This window comes from Macrotis lagotis, chromosome 4, assembly GCF_037893015.1.
Source record: "Macrotis lagotis isolate mMagLag1 chromosome 4, bilby.v1.9.chrom.fasta, whole genome shotgun sequence".
Lineage (NCBI taxonomy): Eukaryota > Metazoa > Chordata > Mammalia > Peramelemorphia > Peramelidae > Macrotis > Macrotis lagotis.
Genome location: NC_133661.1, coordinates 55633166 through 55659916, shown reverse-complemented (window position 1 = coordinate 55659916; position 26751 = coordinate 55633166). Strand labels below are relative to the sequence as shown.

The 26751-nt window shown below is 34.7% G+C and overlaps 1 protein-coding gene across 4 annotated transcripts in view; it reads right to left on the bottom strand.

The window, feature by feature from the left end:
* Positions 1-26751, bottom strand: part of SAMD8 (sterile alpha motif domain containing 8) — a 44417-nt gene that overhangs the window by 16288 nt on the left and 1378 nt on the right. For 2 of the 4 annotated variants that reach the window (XM_074232908.1, XM_074232909.1), the window contains exon 1: positions 1867-2087. The exons of the other annotated variants lie outside the window; for them this stretch is intronic. In XM_074232908.1, coding sequence (XP_074089009.1) covers positions 1867-1938 — 72 coding nt within the window. In that variant the 5' untranslated portion in view covers positions 1939-2087. Of the gene's footprint in view, positions 1-1866; positions 2088-26751 lie in introns of those variants that run through there. 4 annotated transcript variants of the gene reach the window in all.

The window sequence follows — 26751 nt, the reverse complement described above, 5'->3', positions numbered from 1 at the left end:
ACACATTTTAAATGTCACAATAAACATTACCTTACAACACTGAGAATTTAAAAAGTAACAATTTTAAAGGGCCTATAATTCTCTACTATTGGCATTACATAGGTTTTAAAAACAAGCTTTTAAAATATATATTTTTAATTATATGTAAAAATAATTGTTTATATTCTTCTATGTATTTTTTTAGTGTTTTTTTTTTTGCAAGGCAAATAGGGTTAAGTGGCTTGCCCAAGGCCACACAGCTAGGTAACTATTAAGTGTCTGAGACCAGATTTGAACCCAGGTACTCCTGACTCCTGCTTTATCCACTATGCCACCTAGCTGCCCCTTGTTTTCATTCTTTTAAAAAAATTCTTCACCCCCAAGAAGGCAAACAATTTGGTATAAGTTTTATATATATGCAGTCATATGAAACACATTTCAGTCATGTTTTGAAAGACAACAAACCACAAAAAAATTTTTTGAAGTATGCTTCAATTTATATTCAGATAATATCAGGTCTCTGGAAGAAGAGAGCATTTCTCTTCAAAAGTCCTTCAGACTATGTCTTAGATCATAGTATTTTTGAGCGTAGATAAGTCCATTCACATTTGATCATCATTCAATATTGCTATTACTTTGTAAACTGTTCTCCTGCTTCTGCTCATTTCATTTTGCATCTCTTCATATAAGTATTTTCAGGTTTTTCTGAAAGCATCCTGCTCATCACTTCTTACAACACAATAATATTCTATCACAATCATAAATCACTTACTTGTTCAGCCATTCCTCAATGGGCATTCTCTCCTCAATTTCCAAATATAAGTTTTCTAACTATAAATATTTTTGCGGGTATAGGTTCTTCACCTTCCCTCTTTTTAAAAATCTCTTTGAGATACAGACCTAACAATAGTATTGCTGGGTCAAAGGGGCTGCAGGGTTTTGCATAGTTCCATACCTCTTCAGGATAAAGTTCACAGTTCTAACAGTAAAACAGTGTTCCCACTTTTCCCACATTCTATCCTGCATTTGTCATTTTCCTTATCTTTCATATTGGCCAATCTGATAAGTGTTTCCATCTGAATTGTTTAGATTTGCATTCTTTAATCAGTAGTGATTTAGAACTTCTTTTGTATCAGTACAGATAGCTTTGATTTCCTTTGAAAACTGTTCATATCCTTTAACCATTTGTCAACTGAAGAATGACTTGTATTTTTATTTGACTCAGTTCTCAAAATCTTTGAGAAATGATACTTGTAGTTGTAAAAATTTTTCCCCAATAACTTTCCTTCAAATTTTGGGTGCATTAATTTTGTTCATGCAAAAATAATCCAAACACTTTTAAATTTAATGTAATCAAAATTATCCTTTTTACATCCCATAATCCTCTTTCTCTTGTTAGGTTATAAATTCTTCCCTTATCCATAGATCTGAAAGTTAAAAGTATAACAGGTTCCCTTAATTTCTTAATTTACTTGTGGTATAACCTTTATATCAATCACAATCTATTTTGCTATCTATTTCTGTATTATGGAGGAGTTTATGATTACTGTGTATTTCCTTCCATGCTACCCCCCCCCAAATCATTTAGGGAATCCTTAATCCTTGTTTCTCTTTTCACCATGTCTCACCTCAAAAGTGTCTTCTTAAATAAGAAAGGGATGGGATAAGGGGAATGGGGGGAAGGAAGAGGGGTAGAAGAGAAGGAAGATCAAGGGAGAGGGTACTCAGATTCAACACAATTTTGGACAGGGTCAGGATGAAAGGAGCGAGAGAATAGAATATATGAGAGTGGGGAGAAATAGAGTGGAGGCACAGCTAGTAATAGCAACTGTGGGAAAAATATTTGAAACAACCTCTGGTAGATTTATGATAAAGAAAGCAACTCACCCCAGAGACAGAGCCATTGAAATCTGAACACTGAAGTACAATTTTTTTCCCTCTATTCTTGAGGTTTCTCATCTTATGGTGGAGGGAGGGGATTTATGTTTACTCATAACACATTCTATTTACATCAATGTATGGCATGGAAACAATGGAGAGACTATCAGACAGCCTTCTGTGGGGGAGGGGGGGAGGAAATTGTAGAATTCAGAGCATTGCAAAAAAATGATGGGTACATATATTACTATTGTTTATAATTGGAAAACAAAATGTTTTTTTAAAAAAGTGTCTTCTTTCTTACCAATACTTTCCAAATCCATCATACTATCAGCACCCCCACCATGTCCCTCCTTCCATCTCTTCTCTTCTAAGCTCTTTGATCTAAAATAATTTATTCCACTTTAATTTTCCTATCCTCCTTTTTCCCCAGTGTATTTTTCTTCCTTCTCCCTTTTTTTTGGATATCATCATTCATCATCATAATTATCATCGTCAATTCACATCCATGTCCCCTCTATGTATACTCTTTTTTTTTTTTAGGTTTTTGCAAAGCAAATGGGGTTAAGTGGCTTGCCCAAGGCCACAGCTAGGTAATTATTAAGTGTCTGAGACCAGTACTCCTGACTCCAGGGCCAGTGCTTTATCCATTGCGCCACCTAGCCGCTCCTCTATGTACTCTTTCTAGTTGCTCTAATAAGAAAGCTTTTAGAAGTTACAAGTATTATCTCTCATGTATGAATGTAAACAGTTTAACTTTTATTGAGCTCCTAATGCTTTCACTTTCCTATTTGCCTTTTTTATCCTTCTCTTGAATCTTGTATTTGAAAATCAAACTTTTTATTTGGTTTTAGTTTTTTCATCAGAAATACTTAAAGTCCTCTATTTTCATTAAATGTCTGTTTTTTTTTTTCAGAAGGATTGTGTTCAGCTTTGCTGGGTAGATAATTCTTGGTGGTAATCCTAGATCTTTTGCCTTCAGGAATGATATTCCAAGCCTTCCAATCCCTTAATGTAGAAGCTGTTAAATCTTAGCTTATCTACTGTATTTGATTTATTGCTTTCTAGCTGCTTGCAATATTTTCTCCTTGAAAATGGTTTAAAAAATGGGAAAAGTCTCACATGTTCAAAAAATATTTATAATGGCTCCTTTTGCAGTGGCAAAGAATTGGAAATTAAGGGGATGCTCATTAATTGAGGAATGGTTGAACAAGTTATACATATAAATGTTATGGAGTATTACTATTCCATAAGAAATCATGAATGGTCAGACTTTAGAGAAGCATGGAAAACATTACACAAACTATTGCTGAGTGAAGGGAGCAGAACCAAGATAACATTGTACATATTAACACCACTGTGAGTTGAACAACTATGATGGATGGAGCTCTTCTCAGTAGTTCAGAGATCTAGGACAACCCTGGGAGAGCTGTTACAGACAATATCCACATCTAGAGGCAAACAACTATATTCACTTTAAAACTTATGTTTTTTCTTCCTATCCATGATTTTCTTTCTTTACCCTCAGTCCTAATTTCTCATACACAAAATGACTAATATATAAACCTGTTAAACACACAACTTTTACTAGACTGTTCACCATTAAGGAGTGATATAATTGGAAAAATATTTTAAAAATAAGGAATGGGGGCAGCTAGATGGCATAGTAGATAGAGCACCGGCCCTGGAGTCAAGAGTACCTGAGTTCAAATACAGCAAGCCACTTAACCCCATTGCCTTGCAAAAACCTTTAAAAAAAAAAAAAAGCAAAAAAATTTTTTCTCCTTGATCTGAAAGCTATTGAAATTTCACTATATTATTTCAGGGAGTTTTCATTTGGGGAATCTCTTTCAAGAGGAGATGGGTTGATTCTTGCCATTTCTATCTTATCCTCTGGGTCTATCTGGGCAGTTGCACTTGATCATTTCTTGACTCTTTTGATATCAAGGTTTTCAGATTGTTCTATAATTTTCCCTGGATCTATTTTCCAGCTCAGTTGTTTTTTTTTTTTCCAATGAGATTTCACATTTTCTTCCATTTTTTTTCTTTCTTATTTATTTTTATTTCTTGATGTCTCACAGAGTCATTAGCTTCTAGTTACTCCATTCTGCTTTTTTAAGGAACAGCTCTCTTTTAGACTACTCTGGCCATTTAACCAACTCTACTTTTTGAAGAGTTTTCTTCAGTGGATTTTTGTACTTTTGTTCCTATTTGACCAATTCTTTTTAAGGAGTTCTTGCCTTCCATGGATTTTGGAGCCTCATTTTTACCTTTTAGCCTATTCTGTTTTTTAAAGTTATTTTCTTTAGTATTTTTAGTGGCTCCTTTACCAGGCTGCTGACTCCTTTTCATATTCTTTTTATCAGTCATTTCTTTTCCCATTTTTTGTTCCCCTATTTGTTTTACAAAATTATTTCTGAGCTCTTTCAGAAACTTTTTGTTTTTGCAAGACAATGGAATTAAATGACTTGCATAAGGTCACACAGCTAGGTTATTGTCTGAGACCAAATTTGAACTCAGATCCTCCTTTGTCCAGTGCTGGTGTTCTATCTACTGAGCCACCTAGATGCCCCTCTTTCAGGAATTCTTTTAGGTCAATTCACATCCTTCTTCGTGGCTTTTAATGTAGCAGTTTTATTTTTTCTGATCTTACCACTAGCTCTTTTGTTTGCTCATTTTCCTGGGCTATTTCCTTACCTTTAACCTTATGTAAAAATTGGGCTGTGTTTCTGAGGTAGAGGGGTACTATCCCAAACTCCAGGTTTTTTGTGCTGCTATTTCGGAGCTAGTTCAGGGAGGGGGGGCAAGGTGCTTCAGGTCTTCCAAAGTGGTATGATCTAAGGAGAGGTGTGGTCATTGCTTTCCTGGCCTGTGTTCTGGTATAAGCGACTAACTTATTTTCTGCCCTGTTATGCCCAGGGTCCCTGCTCTTGCTAATGGCTTCTCCTAGCTCAGACTATGATCCAGAACTGCATCTGGGCAATGCAGAGTTCTATTTCTAGTGCCAGCAAAAGATCCCTTGCAATCTCCTTTTGACTAGTTATCTGACCCTCCTCTCTCCAACTTACCAACTGGGGATTGTGAGCTCTGAAAACTACCCCCACCCATTCAGCTCCCCCCTAAGGTTTGTGGCTGGCTTGCCAGGCACAATCTGTGCTGGACTGCACTCCCTTCTCCCTCCCCTAGGATGGACTCTTCCTGCTGACCTTCTAAGTTGTCACGGGCTAGAAAACTGTTTACCAGTGCTTTCAATGGTTTCACTGCTTCAGAGTTAATTTTGAGTCCTTTTAATGTTGTTTGGAGAAGAAACTCTGGTAAAGCTCAGGAGAGTCCCTCCCTTCATTACCCCATTTTGGCTCTGTCCAACAAAAAGTGCATATATCCAGAACATAACTCCAATTCTTAGAGATAAAATGTTTTTAATCAAGGAGTTTCTAACTTATATGGAGATTTTGGATATGGAAAGAATCACCTCTCTGATGAGCCAGGACATCACCATCCCATAGGGGCAGGGTGGGTGGGTTTCTTTATGACAATACTTGCAATTTACATTTGAGGTCTGTAAAATTCAAAAACATTATTCTTGTTCACTGGGGTTAATAGTTCCAACACAAACCTCTCTCTGTTCCAATAGACCTCTTTGTCAATTATAATTTTCTATCTAGTTTTCAGTATTTTCCAACCCAATAGCTAAACCCTGCAATCAGTTGTATAGCAAAGTAAAGTGAAGGAACATATTATTAGCTTAGTTTAAAGTGAGAATGTCACATATAAATTTGATCCTTCTCAGAATCCTTCTCACCTCTGGCACCCTAGCTTGGTTATTTTAAACTTGTGGTGGTACTAGTACCAATTCTTAGACTATATATAAGGTCCAATTTCATCTTTCATTTTCTCCCAAGTTAGCCATCTTCCTTCTAGTAAAAAAATATATGTTCCAAATTACTTCCATCCTTTTTTTAGTACTATTGTTAAGATTGCTCTCCAGTTCAGTTTGCCCAATTTCCTTTTTTCTTACACTTTTTTTTTGCCAAAAAAATCTTTACTCCTTCATATATTTTCTTCTGACTTGATTCACTAATTTCTTTCCACTAACCCACTGTTTCCTATCTGGCTGCTAAAAGCTATAAGAAATCATATAGAAACCTCCTTTGAGCCTGCTACTACTGTACCCTGAAAACATGACACATTTTGTAGTTGCCTATTACAATGTTTCAGGTGAGAACATGCCCTATAATTATATCATTCTGAGATGTTAGAAGTATATTTTATGCCACAGAAGCAACCAGAGTTGATCCAAATTGTTCAAAAGGAAGTTCACAAGTTGCTCTTTTCTTCCTCCTTCCTCCCCCCTTAAACTTTTTTCCAAATTAGTTTAATAAATTCAGGTTTGTAGTTTTGCTAAAGAACAACTCATGAACAGAATAAATTACATGTTATGTATGTTATTGCATTATATAAAGTACATGATATAATTACACCAGGGATCCAGAAATGAAATAATTCACCTAGTATACACAAAAGTGGTTCACATATTTGGGATAATTTTTCTTTTTCCTTATACATTTAACTAAGCCAGTATTTACTTAAGATACTAAGTTTCAGAATTGTACCAGGGACTGAGGGTACAGGGTAGGCACCAAAACAAAAACAAAAACTTAAAATCCTAAGGAAGACATTACAGACATGAAATGCTTGAGGAAAGCTTCATACAAGAAGCACTGGAATATCTGCCTTCATTTTGAAAGGAAATTGGTTGGACTTAAATATTTAAAGTACAAGTCTCTAAATGAAGAGCAAACCACAACTTCCTACTACTTATAAATTTATCTATTTTAGAGAACTATGCTGGTGGAAAATTTTTAATACTGATTTCCCTAGTGGGCACCAAAACTGCTTCTGAGCTGCTTAGCATAAACTTAGTTGCTATGTAGTCAGGGAATGTTTAAGACAATTAGAAAAGTGGCCCTGCTAATAAACAGTACATTGTATCTGTTAAACATTTTCACATACTTTATTCATATTTGTTCTTCACCTGTGAGGCGGGTAGGGGGGATTATTATCCCTATTTCACCCATGAGAAAACTGAGGCTCAGAGATATTATAGGAATTGTCTAAGGTCACAGAGATGAAAAGTAGCAGTCTCAGGACTAGAACCTAACTCTTCTAATTCCTAATCCAGTTCTCTTTCTACCATTCTAAAGTTATTCCCTAAATTTATATATATATATATATATATATATAAATATATATATATATATATATATATTTATTATATATATTATATATTATATATATATACACACACACACATATATACACACACACATAAATATGTATATACATGCTGTGTGTATACATATACACATGCATGTATATATCTTTTAAAAGTCATTTAATGAATGCATATCAAATCCAAATAACCTTTACTTGGAATCTTTTCCCTTTATTAATATTTTAGCATAAAACAAGTAGTATGGGGCAGCTAGACGGTACAATAGATATAACACTGGCCTTGGAGTTAGGAGGACCCAAGTTCAAATTCGGCCTCAAACAATAAATAGCTGTGTAATTTTGGGCAAGTCACTTAACCCCACCACCTTGCAAAAAAGAAAAGAAAAACAAGGAAAAGACAGTTTAATTATTCTTTGAGGATTCAATTCAAAAAACATTTAACGGGTACATACTACATATGAGGTACTGGAAATAACAAAGATTAAAACGATCCCTGACCTCAAAGAGTTTACAATCTGAAAATTTAAGGGTTAATATATGTAAATATATGTACATCAGACATAATATAGAAATATGACAATGGAGAGATCCAAACAAAAGTATTTAGAATGGCTCTTTTTGTGGTGAAAGAGAATTGGAAATGAAGGAGGGTGACCATCAATTGAAGACAACTGAACAAATAATATGTGAATATAAAGGAATAATATTATGCTATAAGAAATAATAAGCAAGATGGTTGTTGAGAATTCTGGGAAGACTGCTATGAACTCTTTTAGAAACTTTGGTAAATGCAATGACCAAAACAATTCTAGATGACCTATTATGAATCCTGATACACCTCCTTCAAAAAAAAAAATGACTTGGTATAGATTGAGAAGAACAATTTTTAGACATAGTCAAAGAAGGAAATTGTTTTGTCTGACTGCATATTTGATAAAAGCTTTATTTTTTTTCTCCAATGGGAGGGAGAGAACTGATTTTTGTTAACTGAAAAATTAAATTTTAAAATGACAAAGTTTAGGAAGTAAAGTTGTCAAGGTTCATTGTATATTATCAATGTAATTTATTTGACTTTGTCTCAGTCAATTCATATTATTGTAATACCTGTGCAATCTTGGACAAATCACTTAACTTCCCCGAGTCTGTGTTTTCATTTAAAAAACGAAAGGGCTGGACTCTAAGGTCCCCACATTCCATCCAGGCAAACTGGCCTTCTGTTCCTCCATGGCATCTTTCTTTTCTCCTTAACTTTGAACTGGACAATCCCAGTGGTTCTAATGCATTCCCCATCCTTACCTCCATCTCAGAATCTTTTTGCATGAAGCTTTTCCTACCTCCCCAGTTGCTAGTGCCTGTCCTACCAAACTTGTCCTTGCAATTAATTATTCTGAATATATTTGTGTTTATTCAACTTTATGTGTACATATTTACATAGAAAACTCTCTCAGAATATAAGAACTTGGGGCGGCTAGGTGGCGCAGTGGATAGAGCACCAGCCCTGGAGTCAGGAGTACCTGAGTTCAAATCCAGCCTCATACTTTTTGAGTATGGATTGTTTCTTTGTATTTGAGTCTCCAGTACCTAGAACATACAAAGTGTGTGGCATATAGCAGTTGTTTATTTAATAGATATGTGATAATATAAGGGCTTGAGTGAAAGACATATGCAAGGCCAAGGCAAAGAGGAAATCCATATTATCTTTTGAAACTGGAAGAAATGAAAAAGGGCTGGATACCAATCTTAGGCTTAGGGTGAAGGGAAGAGTAAGTGGTTATAAGTGAATTTATAGTCAGAGAGAAGGTTTGGAAAAGCCACTGTAGGGAACAAGAGAGCAGCAATCAGAGAGAGGGATAAAGAGGATTGATCTGTGTCTATAAGATCAAGATGAACTTAGGTTGAATTTGCAGTAAATGTCTCAATAAAGTTTCTTACCTTCCTGCAGCAGCAGTCCTTGGAAGCCCAAGAATAGAAAGGACAAGCATTAAGGACAATACCCTGTTGAAATGGCTGACTAGAATTTTGAGATTATCCTTACAAAGGTAAACCAGGAGGAGAGGGACACTAGAAAGGTATCAGGAGAGGATAATATAGATATAATCTTGGAGATGAAACCATTTCTAATGATAGTGATTATAAGGAGGAGGAGGTAGGGAAGGAAAAGGTAACTGGCCCAGAGGCAGGGAAATTACTCTCCTTGTCATTCCACAGTCAGTGGCAAGAAATAAGGTATTCCTTTAATTTAACCTTTCATTTACTCTAGCAAAGAAAGTACACAATTCACTTGAATCTTTTGATAGTCCCACTGGTTGCTTTTTTTTTGTGGTTGTTTTTGCAAGGCAATGGGGTTAAGTGACTTGCCCAAGGTCACAAAGCTAAGTAAGCATCTTGAGGTCAGATTTGACCCTCAGGTCCTCCTGACTCCAGGGCTGGTGCTCTAACCACTGTACCACCTAGCTGCCCTAGTGGTTGCTTTTTAAAAACAGAAAAATAAAGAAATGAGAAAGAACATTTTCCTTCTCAATAAAATAAAGGGGTAGAATAATTAGGTAAATGTTATCAACATTTTTGAAAATTATCTGTCCTAATACTTTGATGTGGAAGTAGGAAGTACTTTTTTTTTTTAGGTTTTTGCAAGGCAAACGGAGTTAAGTGGCTTGTCCAAGGCCACACAGCTAGGTAACTATTAAGTGTCTGAGACCGGGTTTGAACCCAGGTAGTACTGACTCCAAGGCCGGTGCTTTATCCACTACGCCACCTAGCCGCCCCTAGTAGGAAGTACTTTAAAGACCTTAATTCAACTTAAAAACAAAGTTCATACCTGGGCATACCATCTATATTTTTCTTTGAAAAGAATTGATATTAAAGATATTATATTTAATCATGAATGTCTCACAAATCCTATAAACCAGTATAACTTTGACTAAATGATGAACTTTATTTCCATTATTATTGTTTCTATGGGGTAAGTTATTAAGTGATAAAATGTTTTCATAACTAACATTCAACAGAAAGTAAAAAAATTGAGTGATAAATATTCCTTTTCACAACCTGCAGCATAATTTCATGCTATTTTTATTTTCTGCTGATTTTTATTCATTAAATTAGAAAAACACTACCTATAGTCTACATAGTTGTAATGACTGTATCAGCCTAGATTTTCCGCTAAATCAAGAAAACAAGGTATGTACTCCTAAAAAGGAATTGCCAAAGGAATTTCCTTTGTTAGATCATGTGTTCCAATTTCTGGTTTAGAAAAAGATGACTTGAGGCGGCTAGGTGGCGTAGTGGATAAAGCACCGGCCTTGGAGTCAGGAGTACCTGGGTTCAAACCCGGTCTCAGACACTTAATAGTTACCTAGCTGTGTGGCCTTGGGCAAGCCACTTAACCCCGTTTGCCTTGCAAAAAAAAAAAAGAAAAAGATGACTTATATTTGCATTATCACAGAATGTTCAGAATCAAATAGAATAAAACCACTTGGGATTACTCACCAATAGATGACATACTACAAAGAAATAAATAAACCTTATTAAGATTATTTTCAATAAAGTCACAGATGACATTTATGTACAAACATATGTACAAAGATTTGTACAAACTAATAAGTACTTCATTATATCATTAAAGAAGCTAAATTTTTTATCTGTTATTATAACAACTCTTAGTATTACAATGGGGTTCACAGTTATATATGGTTATATAAATTATATAAAGTGAAATATGTATGCATGTATGTATGTGTGTATATATCTATCAATTCTGGTTGTAAAAAAAAAATCAAAGAATTTCATGAAACTTTCTTCAATCCTATTTCTTCATCATATTTTTATTTCTTTCAGTTTGTATTTGTATCATTTTTTTAGTGCTTAGCACAATGCATATTGACCTGACTTAAACAACAACACAATTGAGCTATGTTTTACGAAGTCTAAGACTAAGGCATACTCTAGCAATCAAGGAAGGCTTCCTGTTGGGTTGCAAAAGATAGACCCAAAAGGCAAATTTGGGGAGGGGGGGGAAATTCCAGGGATAGGGAAGGATATGAGCAAAGGCATGGAGGCAAAAGAAGAAGAACAGGTTTATCCAATGATAGCTAAAATGCAGAGGGAGTAGAAGGGAGTAATGTGAGACTAAACTGGAAAGGGTGACAAATCATACTATGGAAGCCCAAAAGGCCAAGCTGAAGAGTTTTAACTTTCCTGAGGACATAATGTGGAAGTCACTGAAGATTTTTTGAGCAAAAGATGTGTCAATCTATATATAAACAATATTATCCCCCAAACTGTTATTTGTTTCCCCATGTTTACCTGGAAAAAAGAGGTCACGGTGGTCATTATTCTGACTAGAAATATGCATGTAGAGATATTCTAGTATGTATTATACATATTGTCTCTCCTCTGACTCCTTTGAGCTATCTGGTTCAAAAGAAGGCACCAAGCTACATAGGCTGAAAGATAAGGGACTCCTTAAGGGGAGTTTTAACACCAATGTAATCAGAGGGAGGGGTCCAATCTTTATCAGCTATTGCACACAAATAATACATACAGATCTAGGTCACGAACATTATTTTCTATTTTCTACTTCAATATATACTCAAATAATTGTGGTAGCACAAATTGTAGGAGTACAAAATTTGATGCCCTTTTATTGGAAATGGCTAAGCAAATTGTGATTCCTTACTTGTAAGGTAATATCACTATACTGTAAGAAATGAAGAATATAGGGGCAGCTAGGTGGCGCAGTGGATAGAGCATTGGCCTTGGAGTCAGGAGTGCCTGAGTTCAAATCTGGCCTCAGACACTTAATAATTACCTAGCTGTGTGGCCTTGGGCAAATCACTTAACCCCATTGCCTTGAAAAATCTAAAATAACAAAAAAACAAAAAAAAAATGAAGAATATGAAGACTACAGCTAGGCATGGAAAGACCTGACTGGTGCAAAGAAATAGAACTAAGACTATAATGATAACTATAATAATATAAACAGACAGGATAAGAGCAAGAACTGAAACAACACTCTAAAACTTGGCACCACAGAGATAGGTATGAGCATCTATTCCCCCAACATCCTTGAAGAGCTGCAGGACTATGGAAGTGGAACATTACGGCTATTATAGGTCTTTTTTGATAGGTTTTCTTAATTTGCTAAACTTACTTTTCTCCCATTATTCATTCCTTAATACAGAAGATGGAACTTGTTTCAAATATTATTTTTTGAGTGCAAATATTATTTTAAATTAATTTAAATATTTAAGTTTACCTTGTTTAGATAACCCTAGAAAAATTATTGCATTTTCTTCTACCTTGTTAACAGCCACATTTCTCTCATTTGAGATTTCTTAAAACTATGTTCTCTCCTCAAATTATACATAAACAAAAAATAAGTATCAAAGGTCCACACTATATTGTTAAGAAAAGAGAACAGCCAGCACCTAAAGAGCCTGTGGTCAGCAGATAGTAGTATATTCATGGTCCCAAGTACCAGAGAAAAGCACAAAGGGATGATAACAACTCTTTTGTACTATGTGGAACACAGAACAATAGTCCTTTTTTTAAATGATATTTTAACTAGAAATTTTTGATTGAATAAGATGCAATTTCTCAAAACATCCCTTCTTTACCAGTACAAATTTTTCTTTAATAATTTAATGAAATTATGATTAACCACCCAAACACTAAAGCTAAATCAATAAATTTCAATTATGGTGTTATTTTCAAATTTGATAATAAACATAAAAATTATATTTTTAAAACTTGAATTTTCATTTGATGTAACTGGTTCAGAAACTACTTACGAAGAGTTCTAAATCTATTTCATAAAAATAAACATTTTGTCTTAATTTTTGTGTACAATTCAGTTGTCCTCCATCCAATCAATAAGAAAATGATAAAGGGTTAATGGAAATATCAAAGTAATCAGACTTTACTTGTAATAAAGATATTATAGTATTATTATCATCAAGAAACTACCTCAGTCCTTTTTTTTCCAATGTTACTAGAGCTTTATCTAGTTTGCCCCTTTCCAACTGGCACATTAGCCAAATCACACTCATAGTCACCATCAGAAATGACTTAGACACAAATGATTAATAGGGTAATACTATCTATGAGTCAAAATGACTCAGTATTTAGGGAGGGGTGGGATTTAGTAATTTAGTAATCTTTAGTAATCTTTCAGAGACAAAATACTGATGACTTAAAACTCATTTCTCTGCCACATATTACCACTGATATGACCCTAGACCAGGGCCATCAACAAGACTGTCAAGATATGAAATGTTCTTACACCCACAGTTCCCTACTTCTGTAAAGGAGGGAAAAGAGGTTGTATTACCTCCTTTTCTGGCCATTCTAATGATGTCAACATTCAATTTCTTTTTTGTTCTTTAAACTGCTGATAGCTTTTTGATTGCTTTGTTTTTTTATACTAGGTTGTCAACAGAACATGAGACTTGAAAGATTCTACAATCAGACAAACCCTGAGCCTAGTCCAAAGGGAGTGGGTACAAGATGACTTGCCTAAGCAGTCTTTGCACTCCAAGTTCTAAGTGTTAACAGGTATGGCACCACATTCTTAGCCAACAAGTCAACATTCTTGTAGTCATGTATGGTTTGGTCCTGCTCATTTCACTCTGAATCACTTCTTATTCAAGATCCCACCTCCCACCTGATGAGACCTCATTCTGCTGACTGTTGACTAGTGACCTACATCATTATTTGGGGGCAGGGATCCAGAATTCTCAGCACAAAACTGCGTTACCTCAGGTGGAAGGTCCTCTCCAGCAAATACCCTCCCTGCCCCCCACCAATACCCAGACTTTACCTTCCAGCTCTCTATTGAATGTAGTAAGTTCTTTAGGGATAAGAGTTTAATTACTTGACTCTATATCCCCAGGACTACAGTGTCTGGCTCAAAGTAGTAAACGTTTATCTAATAATTACAACAATATTAGTTAGCATTTATGTAGCTCTTAAATATTGGCAAAGTGCTTTACCAATCTCATTTTCTCTTGACCACAACCCTGGGAAGCAGGTGCTCTTATTATACCATCTTACAAAAGAAGAAACTGAGGCAGTTAGTGGTTAAATGACTTGCCCAGGGTCACAGGATCTTGGGGTATGAACATGTTGAGATTTTTCGGAAAGAAGTTACAAACTGCTTTCCTGAATGACAGCATCAATTCACAGCTCTACCAACAGAGTATTTATTATTTTATCAATTTCCATAGTCCCTCAATTCTACCTTTTTACATCTTTGTCAATTTGCTAGGAATAAGGTAAAGATTTTGAATTTGTGAATTGTATGTTTTCTTGAAATGGAAATTTATTGTTTTACACTGAATCCTCTCATGTTCTGCTGTGCCATGTGGGCAGTTTTTTCCCCTCATTTTATATTTAAGTTTTTAAAAAGTTACAACAAAAAAAATTGAAATTGTGTTGAATTTCTCTTACTAGTAAGTTGGAGCAATCTTTCATATAGTTATAATTTACTATTCTTTTGAGAAGTTTATTTATATTATCTGTCCACCTATACATATTTGTGCAAGTCTTATACATATCTGTGTTGGATTCCTACATATCTGGGAAATCAGGACTTTATTAGAGATGTAATTATTTTCCTCCTTTCCTATTCTAGCTCCAATGATTTTATCAATTTTATTTTTTATGATCTCTTGTTTGGTTAAGAAATAACTCCCTACATAATTATGAAAGGTACTTCTGGTATTTTTATGGTTAATTCAGATCTCATATCTATTTTGAGATTAAAGTGGTACATAGTATACCATACTAGACCCAAATTTCAGCCAAATTGCTTTCTACCTTTCCCAGCAATTTGTTAAAATAAGGTGTTTTCCCACAATTCATGTTCTTATGTTTATTAAGTTCAAAAGTTTAACTATTTCCAATTCTTCCTTATCTAGTCTGTTCCACTGATTTATTTCATTATACATTTCAACAAGAGGGACAAGGTCACTGGCATTTTTACTATGAAGACATGTACACAAAAGATAAGGAAACAAAACTAAGGGAATGCTGAAAAGTAAAGGTTAAAAAAGATGAAATGTATATATTACTATTTTGCTAGATTATAGGGCATTAGTACAAACTAATTTTAAGTAGGAAAAGGAAGGATATGAGACTTTACTTTGAAAAAGTACACATACTTTGTCAATAGGAATTTAGCATAACAGACTTGAAGCTGAAAGGGAACTTAGCAATTATCAACTCTAGTTCACTTTAGAGTGAGAAACAGGTTCAGGGATATGAAGTGATTTTCTCAAGGTAATACTGGTTTAGTAACTAATAGAGCTAGGAGTAGAAACACAAATCTTGATTTCAAATTCTGCTATAGAAACAGACAGCAATAAAAGTTCTTTAAAAGAAAAAAATCTGAATTTTATTCTTTTTAGTTTGATCAATTCTTTGATGAGTATTCTTAATATAAATATAAGTTGATAATACTAATAAAATAAAATAATAATATGCAGAATCCTATTAATTATTAAAGATATACTTTAAAGCTGTACAATTTACATTATTTTAATCATAAAAATTAGAATCTGGATTTAGGAACATGAAGTGCAAATTACCAACCATTGTCAAGGCAACTGAGCACTCTTGTCTGCAAAAAATAACACAAATCAATCACGCTTCCAATTTGCCTAAAGTATATTTGCTTGTTTTTTAAAAATCTAACAAAATCTAGGCATTAAACTGGATCATTACAAACAGTAATTTGTTGGCCTTATCTATCACTGAAGGTTGAAACCAGGTTGCCTGACTCAAGATAATGTATATGATTACACTTGGATTTGTACTGGCAAGAACTTCTCACATAGAATTTCACTAGTAACATTTTGAGTTCTCTTCAGAGCTCCTAATTTTACAAATCCAGGACTCTTTAAGTCCTACAAACACACACACACACAAACAAAATCTAGTTATTCTATCAGATTTATACAGTTCCTTAAATGAATTAAGACTAGAGAGCTTGGAATTTTAAGTAGGATTCTACTAAGATTTCACTTCTATTCTAAACTTTACTCTTTATAGGTGTTTATAAATCCTGATCAATAGTTGTACAAATGTATCTTTCGTAACATTTCTTTTTAATGTACACTTCCCCACTTCCCTCACACATAAAATCTTTCAATACTGCAATTACTTTACCTATACACAGAAATAATTAAATTACTGTCAGCAATTGTTCAGGAAAATAGGCAACCTCAAAGATGACAAGAGGATAAGAAAGAGAGTCATCTAAGTGGCTTTCAAAATTTCTGAATAAAACACCTTAGTCACTGTAACAGAATGTTACTGTAGGCCAAATTAACCAGAAAAACAATAGCCTCATTTTTCCAAATGAAAAATGAAAAAATAGTCAATAAAATTTACTATATCCAGCACTGTTCTATGGGATGGGGATACAAATACAAAAGCAAAAATAGTTTTTTACTTCAAGGAGCTTACATTTTAATAGGAGACCACCCAGGTGACAAGGGAGAGGGGTACTTTGGTCCTTAAAATGACTGAAACTATGAGGCAGTACTCCACTTAAGTGGTTAAAGGTAGCAGAGCTAAAGATCAAGTACTAGAGGGTTGGGATGATAGGGTATAAAGGATACATCAAGGTGACTGAGAAGACTGTTGAAAAGATGAAATAAGTGGAAAGTCAAGAATGGGTAGGGTCTTCCTAAAAGAAAAAGGTAGTATGACCAGAAGAACATTGTACACCCTAAGAGCAAAATGGAGGTGATGATCAACCTTAATAGACTTGCTCATTCCACCACTGCAACAATCAGGCACAATTTTCGGGCATCTGTGATGGAGAATAGCATCTATATCCAAAGAATGAATTGTGGAATTTAAACAAAGACCAAAGACTATTACCTTTAATTTAAAAAAAACAAAACAAAACATTATCTTATTATGTAATTTTGCTATCTCTTATACTTTATTTTTCTTCCTTAAGGATGATTTCTTTCTCATCACATTCAACTTGGATCAAAGCATACCATAGAAACAATGTGAAGACTAACAGACTGCCTTCTGTGGGGGGTGGAGGGAGGGAAGCAAGATTTGGGGGAAATTTGTAAAATTCAAAATAAGTAAAAACTTTCTTTTATAAACAAAAAAAATGTAGTATGTCTAGTGAGGAAATCAATCAGGATGAGGAAAGAGAGAAATTCCCAACACATCCAATAAATGGGCTTTTTTCCTGGCTATCCCCAATGACTGGAATTCTCTATCTTCATCTCTGCCTTGTGGCTTTCCTAGCTTCCTTCAAGTTCCAACTAAAATCCCACCTTCTAAAGGCAGATTCCCCTGAATTCCAGTGTCTCCTACAGATTTGTATAAAACTCATTTGTTCACAGTTGTTTAGCTGTGATGGCAGGGATTATCTTTTATCTTTGTGTTCCAGCATTTCACACAGTGTCTGGAGCACATTAGGTCTAAACAAATATTTAATCATTAACTGATTCCACTGGGGTGCAACGTTGTCAAACAGGAAACCCAGAAAACAAAAAGCTATTATTCTCAATGTCCCAAATTTGTTAATCACCTACCTACTCTAATCCTCATTTTGGGGAATCAAAGTTAGCTCAAATAAGTCAATGAATGCACAGTAGGAACCCTGAACTCCTCCAAAGCTCTGATTTTCAGCCTCCTGTTTGAGTTGGGTCTGCTTTCTCTTCAACTTCTACAATCATCTAAGAGCATCTGGTGCTTCTAGAGCCTAGGTGAATTCTCGTTATCAGTAGGGAATGAAGTCTAAATAAAGTTAATTCAAATTCTAGGAAATAAATTTGATGAAATGCACTCCCAGTATTTGCTCTTTCCATTAACAGGCAATGGAGCTCTCAGAAATCCCCTCCCATTCTGGTAGTTATGAACAAACTATAATAGCTGAAATAATAGCTTCAATGACCATGTGGGAAGTACTGGCTAAATGAATTTATCACCTTTATTTTTTTTTAGGTTTTTTCAAGGCAAATGGGATTAAATGGCTTGCCCAAGGCCACACAACTAGGTAATTATTAAGTGTCTGAAGCCGAATTTGAACTCAGGTCCTACTGACTCCAGAGCACTCGGGTGCTCTATCCACTGCACCACCTGGCTACCCTAAATACCACCTTTAAAGAAATCTTTAAAACTACAACAATGACAAATCATTTCTAAAATATGCAGAATTACAACTATGGTTGGAAATCACATTTTTATCATATTCATTATGCATTTGTTTTGGAGATCAAACAACAAAATTGTGCATTTTGTTAGAAAGTTCCTCACCACTGACAGGCTATTACAGAAATGGAAATTTTTCCTCTTGATTGATTCTTCTTGAATGTTTATCCTGAAAGCTGTATATGCTAAAATGTATATATTTACACTACTGCTACTCTGACAAATTTTTCACTTGCAATTTCCATTTCTCCTTTACTCCATTTTAATATTGATTTGAAAGTAGATCGCAGTATTTACTTCTAAATAGATTAAACAAGGTACTGAAGATCATTTTTCCAAAGGTTTATGAGGAACCAAAAAATTTAAAAAGTGGGAATAGCTATCAAATTCATCAATAAAAGCATATAGATTCCATTTGGGAAGGAACAAAAACTAAACAAAAAAAACCCAGTTCATTAACTGACCTATACTTATAAGCTGGATTAAAATGTTAACTGTAGCATCATAATTATTTTGTAATAGCACAACAAAGTGTTCACTATTAAATATACAGCTAATGGTAGATGCTGGAGAATAGATAGCTATCTATTCTATCTAACAAAAAATAAGGAAAATCAGGCACTGCAAATGATCTAAGAGGTTGGATCACAGAAGCAGAGTATTTGAGCTAGAAGGTACTTTAGAAATCATGCAATCCAACACTCTCATCTTACATGAGAATATCTGAGGACCACAGAAGTTAAAATACGCAAATCTGGAAACTGGAAAGAATACTACACTGGGAGTCAGGGTATAGGGTGGTTTTGAATCGTACACCTCAAGGACCTCCTTGTGTGTCACTATACTTTCAACATAATAAAGACTTAATAAATATTAGTTGAAGACACAACTACTTCAGAACCTCAGCTTTTCAACTTTAAAACTGGGTGAAGAATACATACTTTATCTGTACCTCAAAGAGCTGGTGTAACAAAGAAAATATGTGTGTTATTTTTGTTAAATGGCTTGCCCAAACCAAATAAACCAGATAAACCAAATCTCCTGTTCTAGTCCACTCTTTTTTTTATACCACTCACTATGATGTCTATGAAGGCAAATGATGGCAGCTCCTACTCACAATAACTACAATAAAAATAGTATAAGATTCCCTAGTAGTCTATTTGTAAGGCAATCAGTAACATCAGGTAATTGTTGAGTTGAAGATCTTAAAAATCTATAGGTCAGGAATTCTCAACCTGGGATTTGTGAATTTGTTTTAAAAATTATTATTTTTCAATAATTTGAAAACAAATTAACTAGCCAGAAAAAAACTAAATTCTTCTCAAAATGACTTTTTAAAAATATTTTAAATAGTACAACCATTTAAGGTTCTCACAATCTTTCCAACAGAAACATATCTTTCAAAAGAACAAAATAATCTAACTTGATAAACTAAAGAACAATATAATATTACAGAATTCTGATCAAATGATGTAGAAACCTACATGGTAAGCATGAATAAAGCAACATGTGTTGTCGAAGTGGCTAGGTGGTGCAGTGGATAGAACACCGGCCCTAGAGTCAGGAGTACCTGAGTTCAAATCTGGCCTCAGACACTTCATAATTACCAAGCTGTGTGTGGCCTTAAGCCACTTTATCCCCATTGCCTTGCAAAAAAAAAAAAACCCTAAAAAAATGTGTTTTCTATACGAAAAGCTTAACAAATTTTAACCAGATTCAAATTTAAGAGGAAAAAACACAGTATTACAGATCACTTACCATTCCAAAGAAGAAGAAAAAATGGAAGTATCTATTTTGAACCAGGTAAGCACATTCCAATTATTATCTTATTATCAGCAAAATTCTGTCAACTCAAGTCAGCTAGGTTTGGGCTATCAATTAGATAACATTTATTGAGTATCTATTTGGGGCAAGGCCTGATTAGAAGTCACAAGAATCAGAATGAAGTCCTAGCTCAGCTATTTCCTGTGATTCAGTTAAATGAATTCTGGGCCTTAATTTCCTCATGCATAAAACAGGAATACTATGGCTTAGTAGGGCTCATTGAATAAAAGTGCTTTGTAAAACAAGTGCCAAATGTGTAAGTAGAAAACAGACAGACTTACAAACATAATACAAAGTAAGGTGTTCTAGGCTGTATAAAAAATATGAAGCATTCAGAGGAGAAGATAACTCCCGACCAGGTAGAATCTGAGGTGTCAGTAAAGTTTCATGGAGATCACAATGGAGCCAGTCCTTCAAGTCTTCAGTTCCATTTCGATTCACCATCTATTAAGTGTGTATTATAAAAAAAAAAAAAACTTATGCTAAAATGGGGAGAACATGATATTCAGGTAAGATGAGGTTCCTATCTTCACAAAGTTCAGTCTTCAAAACGCTCAGATTGGAAGGAGAGGAAAGTACGGAAGGACTCCAGATACAAGAAACAGTATAGCAGACTGGATGAGTAATCTAGTTAGTCTGATGCCTAGGATATATGAGAAGCTGGAAAACTTACATTGAAGCTAAGTTGCAGAGGGTCCCAAAAGGCAGTCAAGGGCAGTCTAAGGGGTTCAAGTTTTATTTAGTTGACAATGAAGGAGCAATGAAGACTTTGTTGTGCATTAAAATGAATGACTCAGGGCGGCTAGGTGGTACAGTGGATAGAGCACCAGCCCTGGAGTCAGGAGTATCTGAGTTCAAATGTGACCTCAGACACTTAATAATTACCTAGCTGTGTGGCCTTGGGCAAGCCACTTAACCCCATTTGCCTTGCTAAAACCTTAAAAAAAAAATAAATGACCCAATGAGAGTTTGGAAAGATCAACCAGAAACCAGGGTACCAGAGGCAAAGACACTGATTAGGAAACTACTATGAAATATCTAGGTGATCGGTAAGAAAAGACCAAAATTGGCCGATAGGAGTGAAAAGAAAAGGACTAGACTATAAAGGAAAATATAAAAATAGAAATGCCATCATGGCTAATGCTGATTGGATACAGAGGTAAGGGAGAAGAAAAAAATCAAAACTTTGTGACAAGCGGCAAAACTGTTTAAAGATTCAACTAAGACATTAATAACTAAGAGATACAGACAATTCCCAATTTGGTTAATTAGACCAACCACATGAGAGAGAGGGAAATTCTCAGTACATCATTAGGCAGTTTTTATAATGCAGAGGATATAATTAAAGTGAAGAAGCTATTCCAGTAATATTCCATATCCCTCAGATATGAAAGACTGTAAAATCACCTTATATAGACCCTCAAATTATTTTCATACCTATCTGCAACAAGTTCTTTACTCTTTGCATTTAAGTGCAAATACATGTGTCTATGTACATATGTGTATATACAATTACATATATACACACATACATATATGTGTAAAACTGAATCAAAGGGCTGGAAGGGATTCTACTCCAACTCTCTCATTTAACAGAGGAACAGAAAGGTGAAGTGGTTAAGAGACTTGCTTTCATGAAATGTAGTAGACACAACCTAAATCCAAGGCTCCTGACTCCCAAGTTCATTCCTTTTTCTACCAGTCCTATTCATCTAGATTACTTGAGGTCTAACATAGCAAACTTTTCTAAAACACATCTGATAAAATATGATTCATTCATATTGATATAATGAGAAAGTAATAACATCCTAAAAAAAGTCCTTAGGAACCCCCCTTTTTTTTTTGGTATACCTACAAAACTAAATTAGGAAAAAAATCCATAATTACGTAAGTATTAATAAGGTTGCTATTTTCCTAGGAGGAAATCATATGGTTACAGTGCTTCAGCAGATTTTGGAAGTTACCTAATTTTTCAACTCTATTAAATGAAGTTTACTGAATAAAGGACATGGTAGGCAGTGAATTCTGACAATTTACAGATAAATGAAGTAAAGGTTCTAGATAAGGACAAAATGTTTGAACTGTATTGTAGAGCACAGATAGTAACATGTCAAGGGATTAATCAAGCTGTTTATTATGGTCAGTGTTTATGACCAATCATGAGTATAGTGTAGCCTACTCTCATGGGTATATACAGACTTGTTTTTCTTCATCGTATCAAATTAAGGGTTCTGAAACTTCTTTTGTATCATGGACCACTCTTTTTACAGTCTGGTGAAGGCCAGACACTCCTCAGAATCACATTTTTAAGTGCATAAAATAAGATATGCAATTTTACAAAGGAAACCAATTATACTGAAATACAGCTCTAATTTTTTTTGCTTACAAACCATACCAGGTTAGGTACTCTCTCAACTTACTGTCAAGATTTCCTGATGGATAAATCTTTCCTATAAGCTAGATATCATGCTTTTACTTTTAAAATTATTCTCAAAAATAGGCATTTTACTTTCTAATTGAGCTCAAGGCACGGTCTACATTTACTATATTTATAAAAACTGCAAGACCAGAATTAAAGAGGAAACAGATTAGCAGAACTCTAAATACAACTCCCTCTCCTTGAAGAGTCACCCATCCAGCCATTCCTAAAATATCAACAAATCTAAAACACTGGGAATAAGGTTACACTCAATCATCAGGTATACTTGGGGACTAGAGGTTAGGTATATTGATCAATGAAATCATTATTCTTAAATATACTATAAGCAGAAATCAATGAGTACTTAAAGGAGAATTAAAAGTTGACTCAAAATGACAAATCCTATTATGATCTGTGAAAATGTTAGACTAGACTTAGATCTAGCTTTAATGTATAGTTCTAGCCATCTTTTTTCTTGCCAACTCAATAATTAATGAAACTGATAAGGATTTAATTAAGTTTGAATGACAAGACCAATTTGGCTGACTCAAAGATATTTCCCAAATCTTAAAAAGTAGCTACAAAGCAAGGAATGTTTTTAAAGACTTTAGATTTTGAGTAATGTAAGTGTACAGGAAGATTCCGAATCAAAGGAGTCCATAGCTCTCCTACCTCACCCCCACCCAAGGAATTTTTTTAACTGTAAAAATATACAAAGGGAGCAGAAAAGTGTTTTCTCAAAACACGTACTAAAATTATTTCTTCTCAATACCCTTCAAATTCAAAATTACAACTCAAAGCTATTTTGTGAGTTGAATTTAAAACAATATTTTGGGACTCTGATATGACACTGTCTGTGGGTTTCCTGTCAATGAAAACTGATATAACAAAGTCTTCCCAAGTATTTCTATTAAGTTATATCCTCCTAACTAGGATCATCTAAGTCCCATGTTGCTCCAAATTTAAATTTGTGTTACAACAGTTATATGGGCACTTTCAACTGTAAATTATGAACTCACTCTTTCCCTAGAAGTTAGGAAGAAAAGTTATTTTCCAAAATTTACCAAGTAGATCTAAAAGCCCCAGAGGCATGTTAGCAAGGAGGGTTCTAAGTATAAGATCAAAAGAGACTAAAGGGGAGGATCAGTACACAAACTCAGATCCATACATCACACCACTAAATGTAAAGATGGACTATTAGGCAGAAACAAGTTTATCTATTTAGAAGTGCCTTCTTCACAGATGTCTGATCCTTATTTTCCTATTTTTCAATTAGCTTTCTGATCTCTCAAGGTCAGAAGAATCACAGGATTTTTAACAAAAGAAGAAATCAGTCATGCTGTAATCTCTGGTCAAGTGGCTGTTTATGTTTTTGTCCCACTATTACCCTTAACATATTACATCATACCCTTAGAGAGAAACAAGGTCCCCCCCCAAAAAAAACCCCCCACAATTTTCAATGAACAACAAAAAACTGCATTCAGTCAAAAATGATAAAAATTGAGCAAATAGAATTGTCTTATTCACAAGCAATAATGGATGTGTGGAAAGAAGAAATAGTTTAGAATTCTGAAAATCAATTATTGTGGAGCAAGATAAAATGATTGTCTAACACTTCAAACTACTGAAGGAATTTAAATACCTTGTTTATTATCCTCTACCAAAGTGACTCCACAGTTCCTTTCAAAAACCATCTAAGAATTCTTGATACAATATTTTGGTAAATTTTTAATTTGCATTCATATATTCTCAGTAATAAGAAAGATGCTAAACTACAGAAACTAATTTTATATTGTAGAAGCAAATTCAAAGTGGTTAAATACATATCAGCTAGATTACAAACCCCACTAAGGCCATCAACACCAATTACCACCCCAGTTCAGGCTTTGAGAAAAAACCTTTGTAAAAGAATTAAGAAATTTTGACTTCATTAACCTGTAGCCACAGGCTTATAAGGCTAACAAGGAATCCCATCATAACAGCTGATTAAAGTTTCTTTAAAAATTTTTTTAAAATGGTCAAGATTCCTGTCTGAAAAATTCTGTAGAAAATTACCTATATATGAAAAGTATTGAGGATTTCTAACCTTTGTCACGATGTAAAAGCTTAAAAACAGATCCTTTATGTTAAATATTAGTCTTTATATCCCCAGCCTTGTTAGTCCAGTGTCTAGTAATATTATGGTCTAGCCTTCCATTTTCAAGGAAGACCAAAGAGCGTGATGTCTTAACTCCTGAGTAAACTGGATAGAAGTAAAGCATTGTTGTACAAAGTCATCAGTCTCACTCTCTCTTCAATCATATAAATCTAGTGGCAGGATAAAAGTCAGTGGCCTGGGATGCTATGGATGTCCTTGGTGTCTTTGATGCCTGACCAGGCTCTAAGCTCTCCAGAGTCTGCTTCAGTTGCCTTACTGGCAGCTGGAACAAATCATTCTCATCCACCCATTCTGCCCCAGGAAGTCTTCACATGCTTGATGTAGTCAATTCCTCAACTTACTGATGGGTTTGAGGCCTGTTGGTTACTCTCAATCTGGTTTAGCCCAACGGTTTTACTGGGATGTGGCCACTGTGCATGTTACAGCCTCTTGGAGCCACAGGTAAGAGTTGGGTGAATCTGATAGATATCAAAGGTAAATGAGCAACCCTGAAAAAGGCCTGGAAAGTCCCCTCACCAGAGAGGCTAGACCTTCTAAACACCTGCCAGAATGATGTATAATTTCTTCATGAAAGACCATAAATGGACTTAAATAGAACTCCTGTTTCTAATAAAAATAACATTTGTAATGACATGTTTATCTAAGCAATTAAGAAGACACCTGACTAAGCAAATACAACTTACCTTGTATATATGAGAAATTAAAAATTCCTCACATTAAGAATTTAAAAAGGGAGCGGCTAGGTGGCATAGTGGATAAAGCACCGGCCTTGGAGTCAGGAGTACCTGGGTTCAAAGCCGGTCTCAGACACTTAATTACCTAGCTGCGTGGCCTTGGGCAAGCCACTTACTTAACCCTGTTTGCCTTGCAAAAACCTAAAAAAAAAGAATTGAAAAAGGAAAGGCTCAAGAGATCCAGCATTTTTAAAAAATCTAATCTTGAAAACATAGAAGATCAAGCTCTAAATAAACAGTATATAAATCATTACAGGCACCAAAAGCTTGTTCTGAAATTCTAAGCAATGCTTATTAGACACTTTTAAAATCAAAACATGAAGTCATTTTTATAGCAAAACTTACAGAAATATAATAGATATTTAACAGAGCTCTCTTTAACATCAATATGTTATCCAAATAGAAAGCTCTTACACCTTTTAAAATTAAGGATTTTGTCAACCTGAGATAAAATGTTGAATCAAACAATTCAATCTGCCTTTATAAAATGGTTGTCGGCTAAATGATTTGAGAATCCAAGAACAAATCCATAGGGTGCCCCCACCAACTAGATTATTTACCGAATTAGAAACTTTACCATATCACAATGTTTCTTAGTATTTAAGAATTCCTCTAAACCATTATTTTTGGTCCTCTTACATAGAGATCTCAGTCTCTGACAGAATGTACTCATCACATGGATTACATAAAGATAACCAATAAGGTAGAATAAAATCACATGCCTTTTGACCTTTAAAGTAAAAGATTGAACGGAAACATTAACATTTTACAGGATAGAAAATTTATGAAAGGATATTATTCATTGCTACCATAAATGTCTCCCTGAACCATTTTTTTCCTTGGCCCAAGTACAATATCTTGGTATTATGCAGTCTCCTATTAAAAAAAAAAAAAATTTCAAGATGCCCACCTGAATTTATTTTAGCAGTAAATTTAAAATAGCTTCCAGGTTTGTCTGGTTTTTTTTTTTTGTCACTTTTTGAGTTGTGTCCAGCTCCACAGGAACTTATTTGGAGTTTCCTAGGCAACGAAACTCAGTGATTTTTTTATTTCCTTCTCCAGCTCTGACAAGAGGAGAAAACTGAGGCAAAGTTAAGCGACTTGTCCAAGGTTTCACAGCTAGTGTCTTTTTATTTTTTAGGTTTTTGCAAGGCAATGGGGGTTAAGTGACTTGCGCAAGGCCACGCAGCTAGGTAATTATTTAGTGTCTGAGGTTGGATTTGAACTCAGGTATTCTATCCACTGTGCCACCAAGCCACCCCCTCACAGCTAGTGTCTTTGAGGCAGATTTTGAACTTAAGAAAATGCGTCTTTCTGACTCCAGGCCCAGAGCTTTTATC